The 15,744-nt window shown below is 41.0% G+C and overlaps 1 protein-coding gene across 5 annotated transcripts; it reads right to left on the bottom strand.

Annotated features, from left to right (window-relative positions):
* Positions 1 to 1,175: 1,175 nt before the first annotated feature.
* LOC306792127 (uncharacterized protein) lies at positions 1,176 to 15,744 on the bottom strand. 5 transcript variants are annotated; one of them, XM_079289147.1, is made up of 11 exons: positions 15,615 to 15,744; positions 14,950 to 15,066; positions 12,511 to 12,735; positions 11,786 to 12,233; positions 11,386 to 11,703; positions 11,089 to 11,112; positions 10,736 to 10,916; positions 9,836 to 9,924; positions 9,683 to 9,754; positions 2,372 to 2,499; positions 1,176 to 1,750 (listed from the first exon to the last, which is right to left on the bottom strand). In XM_079289147.1, exons 2-11 carry the CDS (start codon positions 15,062 to 15,064, stop codon positions 1,587 to 1,589), a joined length of 1,764 nt encoding a protein of 587 aa, XP_079145273.1. In that variant the 5' UTR covers positions 15,065 to 15,066; positions 15,615 to 15,744; the 3' UTR covers positions 1,176 to 1,586. The 5 variants fall into 5 exon arrangements, with proteins under 5 accessions (XP_079145273.1, XP_079145272.1, XP_079145269.1 ...); XM_079289146.1 differs by having other exon boundaries at positions 12,511 to 12,762; XM_079289143.1 differs by having other exon boundaries at positions 12,511 to 13,362.

The raw sequence follows: 15,744 nt of genomic DNA on the forward strand, positions 1-15,744 counted from the left end.
TTTAATGCGTCACACTACGTCATTACGTTTGATGCACGCGGCCCTAAAAGTGACCTATTCACTGTCTGACGTCAGGCTGTTAGTTTTAATAGGAACATAAATTAAGTTAATATTAATAATACCTCCCAGTCAGTCCGCTGCACACCCTCCGCAAGGCCGCCGCCATGTTGTTTGCGTCAGTGACGTACGGACGTCGTGCGTTACGGTAAACTGTGAGGGTATTGGTTACCCCGAGGATAGTCTGCCAGGTGAACCCTGCTTCACTGTGAACGGGCACTTTAGAAGTTTTCCCTCAAGGCGTTCTGCCCAAAATCTCTTTAGCTTCTGGCAACAAGGACCAGATCAGTTTTGGGTTAAAATGAATTATTTTTAGCGGGAAACACTGAAGGAAAACGTCTCCCACGTGACGTGAACCGTCATCTGAGGCAGCTGCTGCCTGCGAGGTGAAACTGAGGAAAACAAATACATTAATATTTTTAGTTTTTTAAAATGTATTATACTGTATTGATCCCTTTAAGGGGGGCATTTGTCTCTGCATTTGACCCATCCCTGTATATAGGGAACAATAATCTTATTAAGCAATTAATAATTAAAAGAAACAATTTTCATGACAATTAAATGAGATATGTTAATATTTTCTTTCATCAAAAAGGTGACCATGACAATGAATTAACTCTACTTATTAACAGCAATACGTTAAGTCATCTTCTATAGAAAGCCCATAATACTCCAACTGAAACAGGTTTTGTGTTTTTATATTTACACAAAGTGTTAATACTTCAAAGTGTTCCTTGTGCTATTTGTAGCCAACAAGTATCGCTTTGTAACATATTATGGGATGTCTGCAGCCTGGAAGAGTCACATCAAGACAATTACAAAACCAGCCTCCTGTCACCTGAAGAACACATCAAGGATACAACGGGATGTGAGAACATTTTAAAGGTTTTGGCTACAAAAACGTCCAAAAGCTTAAAGACAAAACTTGCTGTGTTTTATAATATATATAATATTCTGTAAAGCAAAAATGCAGATTCAGATGACTTTTAAATAAATGTTCCATTCATTATATTTGTTGACAAATAAAAACGTTTAAACAGTAATCAACAGTAATCACTGATAATCACTAGTAATCAATGACTGATCACTAATAATGGGACAAACTTCAGTGAGCAGAAACAAACTTTATTTGTTCCAAAAATAGACACGTTTTCAGCAGAAATATATATATTACACTTTAAAAACTCCAAATACTTCACCAGCAGTAGTACAGAGTACTCAGACAGTATTTCAGAGTACTACAGAGAACAGAGTCTGTGGTGGGGGAAAATAAAAATAAAGCCAGCTGTGCCCCGATGTGGGCGTGGCCTCATGTGGGCGTGACATGTCATCGTTTAAAAAACTAGTAAAAATATTAAATATTTCAGAAAATTCACATTCAAACAGTCTACACTGTAAAGTCAAATAAAAACAAAAGAAATCAAGTACACTGCAAAAAGTAAAAGTAAAAACCCGCTACACAGGTCTGGTGCGCAAGCAGCTCTGTTTATTTGGCCTTTTGGTCAGCTGACAGGAAGTGATGTCACAGCTCACATGTCCAGGCCCTGACGGGACAAGAAGTCTTCGAGTGCGCTCAGTCGCTCCACCAGCATCACGTCCAGGTCCAAGTCGTCGTCATCGGGGCCGTTGCTGTGGCAATGTCGCCGTGCCGCCACCCGTTTCCTGGGTACCATAGCAACAGGAAGTCCCGCCCCTAAAATAGACATAAAATATCTCTGATCATGTTTCATTGTAAACAACCAATCAGAGGAGAGCTAGTAACGTTAGCAGCACCGCTAATGGCTAACCAACAGGAGGAGAGCTAGTAACGTTAGCAGCACCGCTAACGGCTAACCAACAGGAGGAGAGCTAGTAACGTTAGCAGCACCGCTAACGGCTAACCAACAGGAGGAGAGCTAGTAACGTTAGCAGCACCGCTAACGGCTAACCAACAGGAGGAGAGCTAGTAACGTTAGCAGCACCGCTAACGGCTAACCAACAGGAGGAGAGCTAGTAACGTTAGCAGCACCGCTAACGGCTAACCAATAGGAGGTTCACTTCAGTTACACTATGATGCCTTCAGGCTCTGCTCAGTGAACATGAGTTCTGGCTGAAGGTTCATTATAACGTTATCATGATGTGTTCACATGTCATCTGTAAAATGTAGTTTTGGTGATAAACTAGAATAAACCCAGTAGTTTGAAGGAGATGTTTTCATGTTAATATAAAATAGATGTTAGAGATGAATTATGAGCTGTTTAACTTCCGTCTAGGGCTTTTATTGTGAAAGGTAAGAAAAGGAAGGAGTGGCTCTGGGTTTTTTTTCCCAGCATACCTTGCGGCCTCTTCCTCTTCCTGGGTTGCGTGAAGTCAGGGAAGAGGAGCCTGCGCCTCCTCTGCTGGCCAATCAGGAGCAGTGCACCGTTTTTTTCCCGCGGCTCCTCGAAGATCGTCTCCAGACTCCTGCAGTGAGACAGAAAAGCATGCTGGGAGATGTAGTTTGTACAGCAGTTCAACATCATTCTGGCTGTGTTCTTGATGTGTGTTTACTGTGTTTTGTCAGCTTTCACATTGGAATTAAAAGTCTCTATAAAATATGGGATTTGTTTTTACCTGTTTGTGGTGGGGTTTTGTAGTTTTTACCTGTTTGTGGTGGGGTTTTGTAGTTTTTACCTGTTTGTGGTGGGGTTTTGTAGTTTTTACCTGTTTGTGTTGGGGTTTTGTAGTTTTTACCTGTTTGTGGTGGGGTTTTGTAGTTTTTACCTGTTTGTGGTGGGGATTTGTAGTTTTACCTGTTTGTGGTGGGGTTTTGTAGTTTTACCTGTTTGTGGTGGGGATTTGTAGTTTTTACCTGTTTGTGGTGGGGATTTGTCATTTTTACCTGTTTGTGGTGGGGATTTGTAGTTTTACCTGTTTGTGGTGGGGATTTGTAGTTTTTACCTGTTTGTGGTGGGGATTTGTCATTTTTACCTGTTTGTGGTGGGGATTTGTAGTTTTACCTGTTTGTGGTGGGGATTTGTCATTTTTACCTGTTTGTGGTGGGGATTTGTAGTTACCTGTTTGTGGTGGGGATTTGTAGTTTTACCTGTTTGTGGTGGGGATTTGTAGTTACCTGTTTGTGGTGGGGATTTGTAGTTTTACATGTTTGTGGTGGGGATTTGTAGTTACCTGTTTGTGGTGGGGATTTGTAGTTTTTACATGTTTGTGGTGGGGATTTGTCATTTTTACCTGTTTGTGGTGGGGATTTGTAGTTACCTGTTTGTGGTGGGGATTTGTAGTTTTTACATGTTTGTGGTGGGGATTTGTAGTTTTTACCTGTTTGTGGTGGGGATTTGTAGTTACCTGTTTGTGGTGGGGATTTGTAGTTTTTACATGTTTGTGGTGGGGATTTGTGGTTTTACCTGTTTGTGGTGGGGATTTGTAGTTACCTGTTTGTGGTGGGGATTTGTAGTTTTTACATGTTTGTGGTGGGGATTTGTAGTTTTTACCTGTTTGTGGTGGGGATTTGTCATTTTTACCTGTTTGTGGTGGGGATTTGTAGTTTTACCTGTTTGTGGTGGGGATTTGTAGTTTTTACATGTTTGTGGTGGGGATTTGTAGTTTTTACATGTTTGTGGTGGGGATTTGTAGTTTTTACCTGTTTGTGGTGGGGATTTGTCATTTTTACCTGTTTGTGGTGGGGATTTGTAGTTTTACCTGTTTGTGGTGGGGATTTGTCATTTTTACCTGTTTGTGGTGGGGATTTGTAGTTACCTGTTTGTGGTGGGGATTTGTAGTTACATGTTTGTGGTGGGGATTTGTAGTTACCTGTTTGTGGTGGGGATTTGTAGTTTTTACATGTTTGTGGTGGGGATTTGTCATTTTTACCTGTTTGTGGTGGGGATTTGTAGTTACCTGTTTGTGGTGGGGATTTGTAGTTTTTACATGTTTGTGGTGGGGATTTGTAGTTTTTACCTGTTTGTGGTGGGGATTTGTAGTTACCTGTTTGTGGTGGGGATTTGTAGTTTTTACATGTTTGTGGTGGGGATTTGTGGTTTTACCTGTTTGTGGTGGGGATTTGTAGTTACCTGTTTGTGGTGGGGATTTGTAGTTTTTACATGTTTGTGGTGGGGATTTGTAGTTTTTACCTGTTTGTGGTGGGGATTTGTCATTTTTACCTGTTTGTGGTGGGGATTTGTAGTTTTACCTGTTTGTGGTGGGGATTTGTAGTTTTTACATGTTTGTGGTGGGGATTTGTAGTTTTTACCTGTTTGTGGTGGGGATTTGTCATTTTTACCTGTTTGTGGTGGGGATTTGTAGTTTTACCTGTTTGTGGTGGGGATTTGTCATTTTTACCTGTTTGTGGTGGGGATTTGTAGTTACCTGTTTGTGGTGGGGATTTGTAGTTACCTGTTTGTGGTGGGGATTTGTAGTTTTACATGTTTGTGGTGGGGATTTGTAGTTACCTGTTTGTGGTGGGGATTTGTAGTTTTTACATGTTTGTGGTGGGGATTTGTAGTTACCTGTTTGTGGTGGGGATTTGTAGTTTTTACATGTTTGTGGTGGGGATTTGTCATTTTTACCTGTTTGTGGTGGGGATTTGTAGTTACCTGTTTGTGGTGGGGATTTGTAGTTTTTACATGTTTGTGGTGGGGATTTGTAGTTTTTACCTGTTTGTGGTGGGGATTTGTAGTTACCTGTTTGTGGTGGGGATTTGTAGTTTTTACATGTTTGTGGTGGGGATTTGTGGTTTTACCTGTTTGTGGTGGGGATTTGTAGTTACCTGTTTGTGGTGGGGATTTGTAGTTTTTACATGTTTGTGGTGGGGATTTGTAGTTTTTACCTGTTTGTGGTGGGGATTTGTCATTTTTACCTGTTTGTGGTGGGGATTTGTAGTTTTACCTGTTTGTGGTGGGGATTTGTAGTTTTTACATGTTTGTGGTGGGGATTTGTAGTTTTTACCTGTTTGTGGTGGGGTTTTGTCATTTTTACCTGTTTGTGGTGGGGATTTTTAGTTACCTGTTTGTGGTGGGGATTTGTAGTTTTACCTGTTTGTGGTGGGGATTTGTAGTTTTTACATGTTTGTGGTGGGGATTTGTAGTTTTACCTGTTTGTGGTGGGGATTTGTAGTTTTACATGTTTGTGGTGGGGATTTGTAGTTTTTACATGTTTGTGGTGGGGATTTGTAGTTTTTACATGTTTGTGGTGGGGATTTGTAGTTTTACATGTTTGTGGTGGGGATTTGTAGTTTTTACATGTTTGTGGTGGGGATTTGTCATTTTTACCTGTTTGTGGTGGGGATTTGTAGTTACCTGTTTGTGGTGGGGATTTGTAGTTTTTACATGTTTGTGGTGGGGATTTGTAGTTTTACCTGTTTGTGGTGGGGATTTGTAGTTTTTACATGTTTGTGGTGGGGATTTGTAGTTTTACCTGTTTGTGGTGGGGATTTGTAGTTTTACATGTTTGTGGTGGGGATTTGTAGTTTTTACATGTTTGTGGTGGGGATTTGTAGTTTTTACATGTTTGTGGTGGGGATTTGTAGTTTTACATGTTTGTGGTGGGGATTTGTAGTTTTTACATGTTTGTGGTGGGGATTTGTCATTTTTACCTGTTTGTGGTGGGGATTTGTAGTTACCTGTTTGTGGTGGGGATTTGTAGTTTTTACATGTTTGTGGTGGGGATTTGTAGTTACCTGTTTGTGGTGGGGATTTGTAGTTTTTACATGTTTGTGGTGGGGATTTGTCATTTTTACCTGTTTGTGGTGGGGATTTGTAGTTTTTACCTGTTTGTGGTGGGGATTTGTAGTTTTTACCTGTTTGTGGTGGGGATTTGTAGTTTTTACCTGTTTGTGGTGGGGATTTGTAGTTTTTACATGTTTGTGGTGGGGATTTGTGGTTTTACCTGTTTGTGGTGGGGATTTGTAGTTACCTGTTTGTGGTGGGGATTTGTAGTTTTTACCTGTTTGTGGTGGGGTTTTGTAGTTTTTACCTGTTTGTGGTGGGGTTTTGTAGTTTTTACCTGTTTGTGGTGGGGTTTTGTAGTTTTTACCTGTTTGTGTTGGGGTTTTGTAGTTTTTACCTGTTTGTGGTGGGGTTTTGTAGTTTTTACCTGTTTGTGGTGGGGATTTGTAGTTTTACCTGTTTGTGGTGGGGTTTTGTAGTTTTACCTGTTTGTGGTGGGGATTTGTAGTTTTTACCTGTTTGTGGTGGGGATTTGTCATTTTTACCTGTTTGTGGTGGGGATTTGTAGTTTTACCTGTTTGTGGTGGGGATTTGTAGTTTTTACCTGTTTGTGGTGGGGATTTGTCATTTTTACCTGTTTGTGGTGGGGATTTGTAGTTTTACCTGTTTGTGGTGGGGATTTGTCATTTTTACCTGTTTGTGGTGGGGATTTGTAGTTACCTGTTTGTGGTGGGGATTTGTAGTTTTACCTGTTTGTGGTGGGGATTTGTAGTTACCTGTTTGTGGTGGGGATTTGTAGTTTTACATGTTTGTGGTGGGGATTTGTAGTTACCTGTTTGTGGTGGGGATTTGTAGTTTTTACATGTTTGTGGTGGGGATTTGTCATTTTTACCTGTTTGTGGTGGGGATTTGTAGTTACCTGTTTGTGGTGGGGATTTGTAGTTTTTACATGTTTGTGGTGGGGATTTGTAGTTTTTACCTGTTTGTGGTGGGGATTTGTAGTTACCTGTTTGTGGTGGGGATTTGTAGTTTTTACATGTTTGTGGTGGGGATTTGTGGTTTTACCTGTTTGTGGTGGGGATTTGTAGTTACCTGTTTGTGGTGGGGATTTGTAGTTTTTACATGTTTGTGGTGGGGATTTGTAGTTTTTACCTGTTTGTGGTGGGGATTTGTCATTTTTACCTGTTTGTGGTGGGGATTTGTAGTTTTACCTGTTTGTGGTGGGGATTTGTAGTTTTTACATGTTTGTGGTGGGGATTTGTAGTTTTTACATGTTTGTGGTGGGGATTTGTAGTTTTTACCTGTTTGTGGTGGGGATTTGTCATTTTTACCTGTTTGTGGTGGGGATTTGTAGTTTTACCTGTTTGTGGTGGGGATTTGTCATTTTTACCTGTTTGTGGTGGGGATTTGTAGTTACCTGTTTGTGGTGGGGATTTGTAGTTACATGTTTGTGGTGGGGATTTGTAGTTACCTGTTTGTGGTGGGGATTTGTAGTTTTTACATGTTTGTGGTGGGGATTTGTCATTTTTACCTGTTTGTGGTGGGGATTTGTAGTTACCTGTTTGTGGTGGGGATTTGTAGTTTTTACATGTTTGTGGTGGGGATTTGTAGTTTTTACCTGTTTGTGGTGGGGATTTGTAGTTACCTGTTTGTGGTGGGGATTTGTAGTTTTTACATGTTTGTGGTGGGGATTTGTGGTTTTACCTGTTTGTGGTGGGGATTTGTAGTTACCTGTTTGTGGTGGGGATTTGTAGTTTTTACATGTTTGTGGTGGGGATTTGTAGTTTTTACCTGTTTGTGGTGGGGATTTGTCATTTTTACCTGTTTGTGGTGGGGATTTGTAGTTTTACCTGTTTGTGGTGGGGATTTGTAGTTTTTACATGTTTGTGGTGGGGATTTGTAGTTTTTACCTGTTTGTGGTGGGGATTTGTCATTTTTACCTGTTTGTGGTGGGGATTTGTAGTTTTACCTGTTTGTGGTGGGGATTTGTCATTTTTACCTGTTTGTGGTGGGGATTTGTAGTTACCTGTTTGTGGTGGGGATTTGTAGTTACCTGTTTGTGGTGGGGATTTGTAGTTTTACATGTTTGTGGTGGGGATTTGTAGTTACCTGTTTGTGGTGGGGATTTGTAGTTTTTACATGTTTGTGGTGGGGATTTGTAGTTACCTGTTTGTGGTGGGGATTTGTAGTTTTTACATGTTTGTGGTGGGGATTTGTCATTTTTACCTGTTTGTGGTGGGGATTTGTAGTTACCTGTTTGTGGTGGGGATTTGTAGTTTTTACATGTTTGTGGTGGGGATTTGTAGTTTTTACCTGTTTGTGGTGGGGATTTGTAGTTACCTGTTTGTGGTGGGGATTTGTAGTTTTTACATGTTTGTGGTGGGGATTTGTGGTTTTACCTGTTTGTGGTGGGGATTTGTAGTTACCTGTTTGTGGTGGGGATTTGTAGTTTTTACATGTTTGTGGTGGGGATTTGTAGTTTTTACCTGTTTGTGGTGGGGATTTGTCATTTTTACCTGTTTGTGGTGGGGATTTGTAGTTTTACCTGTTTGTGGTGGGGATTTGTAGTTTTTACATGTTTGTGGTGGGGATTTGTAGTTTTTACCTGTTTGTGGTGGGGTTTTGTCATTTTTACCTGTTTGTGGTGGGGATTTTTAGTTACCTGTTTGTGGTGGGGATTTGTAGTTTTACCTGTTTGTGGTGGGGATTTGTAGTTTTTACATGTTTGTGGTGGGGATTTGTAGTTTTACCTGTTTGTGGTGGGGATTTGTAGTTTTACATGTTTGTGGTGGGGATTTGTAGTTTTTACATGTTTGTGGTGGGGATTTGTAGTTTTTACATGTTTGTGGTGGGGATTTGTAGTTTTACATGTTTGTGGTGGGGATTTGTAGTTTTTACATGTTTGTGGTGGGGATTTGTCATTTTTACCTGTTTGTGGTGGGGATTTGTAGTTACCTGTTTGTGGTGGGGATTTGTAGTTTTTACATGTTTGTGGTGGGGATTTGTAGTTTTACCTGTTTGTGGTGGGGATTTGTAGTTTTTACATGTTTGTGGTGGGGATTTGTAGTTTTACCTGTTTGTGGTGGGGATTTGTAGTTTTACATGTTTGTGGTGGGGATTTGTAGTTTTTACATGTTTGTGGTGGGGATTTGTAGTTTTTACATGTTTGTGGTGGGGATTTGTAGTTTTACATGTTTGTGGTGGGGATTTGTAGTTTTTACATGTTTGTGGTGGGGATTTGTCATTTTTACCTGTTTGTGGTGGGGATTTGTAGTTACCTGTTTGTGGTGGGGATTTGTAGTTTTTACATGTTTGTGGTGGGGATTTGTAGTTACCTGTTTGTGGTGGGGATTTGTAGTTTTTACATGTTTGTGGTGGGGATTTGTCATTTTTACCTGTTTGTGGTGGGGATTTGTAGTTTTTACCTGTTTGTGGTGGGGATTTGTAGTTTTTACCTGTTTGTGGTGGGGATTTGTAGTTTTTACCTGTTTGTGGTGGGGATTTGTAGTTTTTACATGTTTGTGGTGGGGATTTGTGGTTTTACCTGTTTGTGGTGGGGATTTGTAGTTACCTGTTTGTGGTGGGGATTTGTAGTTTTTACATGTTTGTGGTGGGGATTTGTAGTTTTTACCTGTTTGTGGTGGGGATTTGTAGTTTTACCTGTTTGTGGTGGGGATTTGTAGTTTTTACATGTTTGTGGTGGGGATTTGTAGTTTTTACCTGTTTGTGGTGGGGTTTTGTCATTTTTACCTGTTTGTGGTGGGGATTTTTAGTTACCTGTTTGTGGTGGGGATTTGTAGTTTTACCTGTTTGTGGTGGGGATTTGTAGTTTTTACATGTTTGTGGTGGGGATTTGTAGTTTTACCTGTTTGTGGTGGGGATTTGTAGTTTTTACATGTTTGTGGTGGGGGATTTGTAGTTTTACCTGTTTGTGATGGGGGATTTGTAGTTTTTACATGTTTGTGATGGGGATTTGTAGTTTTTACCTGTTTGTGGTGGGGGATTTGTAGTTCTTGTTTGTGTAAATCTCCTCCAGGCTGAACTCTTTCTTCTTTGACCTAAAAGTAAAATCTAGTTTAATATATTGATCTTTTCCTCAGATTTAGTCTTTTTACCCCCCCCCACCACCACCAGCTGACCTTTTGACCTTTGGTAGTCCCATCGGAGTGAGCAGCGTTTCCCGCGGTGACGCCCGGCGGATTCGTATTTGTGAGACTCGTTTACAATGCTGAGAAGAGAAAAACACAGAAAACTAGTTGAGGACTTGAGCTTAGAAAAAAAGAGTAAAACCATAGAAATCAAACAGAAGATTCAAAACAACGCAGCAGGATGGTCAGAGCCCCGGATATCTTTTGAATACACTAAACAGACTTAAGATAGTTCGCTGGCTCGTTAGCTAACTTGCTAATTCCACCATGCTTTAATGCTACACTGGTTACAGAAATTAAGCCTCACAGTTGGTGGGCACCACCTAAACTCTCTGTCACTTTGAAGGCCACCTAACTAACTAGCGAACTAGCCAGAGCTGCATCCGATCTTAGACTGTATATCAGAAGTGGACGTAGTCATAGTGATGTCTCTCATTGTTTTGAAACCGTGACTTCTGCAATTTCGCTGTTTTTTTCCAACCAGTGAACTGGAAGTGAGCATATCTGGACTGACGAGGAGTGACGTAGAGACGCAGTATAGTCTCTGGTAGAAACCTGTCAATCAGCGTGTAGCCCCGCCCTAAAGCATCCCCAGCTTTATGGTCTGTGTGACTCTAAATGGACCATAATGTACTAAATGAACATCATGCTGTATTGAAGAAGACTTGAAACTAGAGATTGAGACATAAACTCATGTTTACAATGTTTACTGAGGTAATAAATCAAGAGAGAAGTAGAGTCATTTTCTATAGACTTCTATACAACCAGAGGAGTCGCCCCCTGGTGGACACTAGAGAGAATGCAGCTTTAACACGTGAAGCTTTGGCTTCTCCTGATCTATTTCTTTGGGAAAAACTTTGACATTCTACAGGAAGAGAAAAAAAACTCCACCTCTCCATTTGTGCTGAGAAACTCAGAGCCCGCTTCTGATTGGCTGACGGCAAGCGGAGCAGCAGACAGCCCATTGGCTGAACACAGGGGGAGGGGCAGTGGGAGTCGCCGGGGGAGGTGGAGGCTGCGGCTGCTGTGATTGGCTCGCTGCTTCTGCTGTCGCCGGGCAGAAAAGGTTGGGCTGCAACAGACAAGATTTTTATTGATTTTTACATCGTATTTAAAACACAAACACTCATAAAAACAAATTTAACAATTAAAACATTTTTTTTTCAAAATGTATCTTTAATGACATACATTAAATTACACAAACTACGATTTTATAAAAAAAAGTGTTTATTTATGAAAATTACCTTGGTGTAGGCATTCGCACATAACTGCAAAGACAAAACCAAATGTAAACAGGGTCAATAACTATAAAGATGACACTAAATGAATGAATCTATTGTAATTTTTTTTTAAATGACACGATAGAGATTAATAAAACTTATATAAATATTTATAAATATTGTTAAAAGAATTACTAGAAATTACTAAAAGTATTTCACTAATTCATAGTCAACAAACGTTACAATGTCCTCGTGAATATTAAGGACTATATTAATTATATATCAATATTAATGAGGGGTGATTTAAATGAGTCAACCAACCAGTGGTCGCTGCTCAGGCTGGGCGGGACCGTGAAGTCCTTCAGAATCCGCAGAGGACTCCTAATAGCTCCCCCCTTCACTGAGTCTGACATCATCTCCACGGCAACCGCTGACAGCCGCAGCATGGGGGCGGAGTTAAAGGAGGAGGAGCATAGGTGCCATATGTGGAAAGCACCGTGATTGGAGGAGAGGGAGAGAGGAGAGGTGAAGTCGGAGAAACGCCATTGGCCTGAAGAGATGTTGAGTGCTTCTGATTGGCTGCAGGTCCGATAACTCCGGGCTGACTGCAGGAGGTGCAATGCATGATGGGAAGAGGAGCTAAGGAGAAAAGGAGGAGTAATACATACATTTTATGAATGTTAAAGTTTTTATTTCTACAATATAAATAAATGAAATGAACCTGAGTAGCGGCGCTCTGTATCCATTCTGCCTGACGACACTGACGGCTTTCTCTGATTGGCCGGCTCCTCCCGCTTCTCTTCTTCTGTGCTTCCTTTGGTTGAACCTGTGCAGAGTGAGCGGTGCCTCCTCCTCTGCTCCTTTCCTGAAGGAGACCACCATCCGGCCCACAAACCTCCCGACATCTTCCTCTTCATCTTTTTCTCTCTTTTCTGGAAAAATACTAACATCTCTTCCTCTGTGGTTCTTCCTCCTTTTGCTTAACCTCCCCTCCTCTTCCTCCTCCTCCTCTCTGCTCCTCCTCCTCTGTGCTGACTGGCTCAAATTAGAGAGAGGAGGAGGTGTGGGTGAGTCCTCGCCATCTGATGAAGAAGATGATGATGAAGGGGAGGCGGTAACAGGTGGGCGGTGGGCGGGGCTACACGAGAGGGCGGGGCTAGACAAGGAAGCTCCCAAACCGAATGAAGAAAAGAGAAAAAGATGAGTTTAGTTGAGAAATTGGTTCAATTTATTATGATTTTTGCGATTAATATTTGGATCAATTTGTAGAAATGTACATCTATTATGGTTCAAAAGTGTAGAAATGTATTATTATCATCGTCATTTATTGACAAACATCCTGGTAGAGCGTCTCTTTGTTGTCGTTGATGCTCCTCTGTGGATCACAATCATCCTCAGACCGTCCTGGAAGAGGAGGCGATAAAGGAGAAAACAGACAGAACTCACCAGGAGAACAGGTGGCTCCTCCCCCTTCTCCTCTCAGCCTGTTCCTCTTCTTCCTCCTCTTCGTCCTGCTGCTCCTCTCCAGAGAGTCCAGGCGACGACCGAGGGAGGACAGAGCTCCCCGCAGGAGGCGCCGCACCTCCCACCGGTGAGCTGAGAGGAGGCGAGGCAGGAGGGAGGAGCAAGGGCAGCAGGGAGGAGGAGCTACATGAGGAGGAAGAGATGGAGCTACAGGAGGAGGAGGAAGAGAAGAAACTTGAGGAGAAGGAGGAAGAAGAGATTTAGCGACAGGAGGAGAAGAAACTGGAGGAGAAGGAGGAAGAGGAGAAGAAACTGGAGGAGGAAGAGGAGGAGAAGAAACTGGAGGAGAAGGAGGAAGAAGAGATTTAGCGACAGGAGGAGAAGAAACTGGAGGAGAAGGAGGAAGAGGAGAAGAAACTGGAGGAGGAAGAGGAGGAGAAGAAACTGGAGGAGAAGGAGGAGGAGGAGAAGAAACTGGAGGAGAAGGAGGAGGAGGAGAAGAAACTGGAGGAGGAGGAGGAGGAGGACAGGGAAGAAGGTATGGAGGGACGGAAGGAGAGGAAGACGGAGGAGAACAGATGGCAGAAGCATAATAAAAAGGAGTAAAAAGGAGAGGAGGAAAAACATGAGGAGAAGAGTTGTGAAGAGGAACAGAAGAACAAGGAGGAGAACGATGAGGACAAGAAGGAGGTGATGGAGAAGAAGAGACAGAAGCTGGTGGGGTACGGACAACATGAGGAGACATCAAAGGAGGTGAAGGTTGGAGGAAAGAAGGAAAAGAAGACAAAAGGTCGGAAGGAGGAGAAATAGAAGGAGCAGGAGGAGAGAAAACTTCTGGAGGAGAAACAGCAGTCAGTACTTAATGTCGATCGCCCAAAACTTTTAATTTGTTGAATAAAATAACAATAAATACATTACAAAAATTAAATATTGATATCATAAATGAATATGAAAGGAATACTTATGCCAACTAGAAAATGCATTTCCTGCTGAAAATGCGTTGGAATGCTGAAAGCTGAAATTAATTGCGAAAAAATTTCTGAAAATTAAGAAATGGGAGACAATCTGTCTGAAAAATGTTGAAGCCCGAAAGCATTTAAACTGCACTGCTGAAAACCTTCTGGTTGAAATGTGTAACTATGGAGTCTGTAGCTGAAAGTATGAGGAAGAAGAAGGCTTTGGAAGTTGAAGTATAACAGGATTTGAAGATTTTCTCCATAGAGATCCCATTCAAAAGAAAATTACAAAAAGCTTCATTCAAAAAGTTTAAAGATTACAAAAATGAAAAGTCAAAGCACCCCTCTCCTGAAAGAGCTGAACATTTTGATATTTCAACAATTTCTGTACTTAAACAAATTTCAGAAGTAGTGACATTTGTAGTAATAGGAGTAGAAGTTGTAGTTGAAGTAGAAGTATTATTAGTAGTAGAAGTATTAGTAGCATTAGAGTAAGTAGTAGTCGTAGCAGTAGTGATATTTGTAATAGTAGTAGTAGAAGTCGTAGTTGTAGTAGAAGTATCATTAGTAGTAGAAGTATTAGTATTTAGAAGAAGTAGCAGCCTAGTATCAGTAGTAGTAGTAATAGCTGTAGTAGTGATCGTAGTATTTAATATAACAGCAGTAGTAGTAGTAGTAAAAGTAATGGCAGTATTTGAAGTAGAAGTAGTAGTAGTACTAGTAGCAGTTGTACGAATAGCTGTAGTAGTATTAGTACTGGTAGTAGCATGAATATGAATAGCAGTAGTAGCAGTTGTAGTATAAGTAATAGTAGTCGTGGTAGTAATAGCAGTAGTGGTAGTAACAATATTGATGGTAGCAGTAATAGCACTAGTAATAGTAGCAACAGCAAAAGTTGAAGTAGTAGCAGCAGTAGTAGTAGTAATACTAGAAATATTAGCAGTAGTAGTAGTTGTCGCAGTATTTGTAAGAGCATTCATTATTTCAACAAAAAAGCCAAATTTTGAGCTTAATGTTTACATACAGTTAATCCATGGGGCTTTTATTTTGAAAGGGTGGGACTGGGTGGGGGAGGGAGGGGAGAGGAGACATAATCATCATGTTTGACACATAAACAGAGGTTATTAAATGACAGGCTTCATCACAAGCAGTTCAGTTAGAATTCACTCTCTGGGGCTTTTATTTTGAAATGGGGTGTGTGTGTGTTGGAGGGGGGAAAGACATTATATAGACAAAATATTCTCCATAGAGATCCCATTGAAAATAAAAAGCTTAATAATTCAAAAAGTTTAAAGGTTAGAAATATGAAAAATCATAGCACCCCTCTGGTGAAAGAGCTGAACATTTTAATAGTTGAACGGTTTCTGTAGCTTAAAAAATGAAGAAGAAGAGGTGCGACGGAAGAAATAGAAGCTTAACAGCATTCCAACAATAAAGATTTGAAGAACAATAAATCAACCCCAACCTGTTTGTGTGTCTTCGTCATCATCAACCAATGGGAGAACAGGAGGCGTGGTCACGGCTGCTAGGCCACGCCCCCTGCAGTCGCTCTCGTTCAGTGTCAGCTGGCGAGTGAGCATAACTGAGAAACACGTGACAGAAAATTAAGAAAATAAAAGAAACTCATGAAAACAGTAAATAAAAATGTATGAATTCATATTTGACGTATTCACAATACAAATTATATACAATTACATATTAATAATATAAAGTGAATATCAAGGACAAAATAATAACATAGGCTTCTTCTTGCTAGTATTATTTCTACTTCGTTACTATACACCACTGTACATGCATACAGTATATATGACGAAAAGCTTCTCTCGCGAGATTTCACCTATTTTGTTGGAAAAAAATCCCAAAAATCTTCCTGTAAATCTGAATGTTTTCACTGTTTTCAGCTGATTAACGGGTGATTTTCACGGTTTAATTTCGTCATCGCGGAACTGTGTGTGACGTAACACGAACGGAGGGTTAGAGGAAGTGGGGGTGTTGCGGGAGGAAGTGAGAAGTGAGGGTAAAACGTGGTTTGGGGGCAAATAAAAAGGAAACTGTTGTCGAGCTAGCAGCGGCTAGCTGTCGTTAGCAGGCTTTAGCCGTCAACCGGGACATTTGAACGGTTCATTTTACCTTTTTCAAGCCCGGTGGGTCCGTTAGTTTCCGTTAAATCCTATTATGTCTCATTATAGGCGGTTAATGGCTGGAAAATGCTGAATCTGGCCGGTATTTCCAGAGGAATCGGTGCCTCTGTTATCGCCGC

Source organism: Melanostigma gelatinosum, assembly GCF_949748355.1.
Source record: "Melanostigma gelatinosum genome assembly, chromosome: 18".
NCBI lineage: Eukaryota > Metazoa > Chordata > Actinopteri > Perciformes > Zoarcidae > Melanostigma > Melanostigma gelatinosum.

What these genes read in the sequence shown, in the direction of transcription:
- LOC306792127 (XM_079289143.1), bottom strand. Translation starts at nt 15,064, where the DNA reads ATGCTCACTCGCCAGCTGACACTGAACGAGAGCGACTGCAGGGGGCGT. An exon ending in TACAGAGCGCCGCTACTCAG is followed by an intron (nt 11,704 to 11,785) that starts GTTCATTTCATT and finishes TTTTCTCCTTAG; the next exon opens with CTCCTCTTCCCATCATGCAT. An exon ending in AAATCCCCCACCACAAACAG is followed by an intron (nt 2,500 to 9,682) that starts GTAAAAACTACA and finishes GTCTCACTGCAG; the next exon opens with GAGTCTGGAGACGATCTTCG.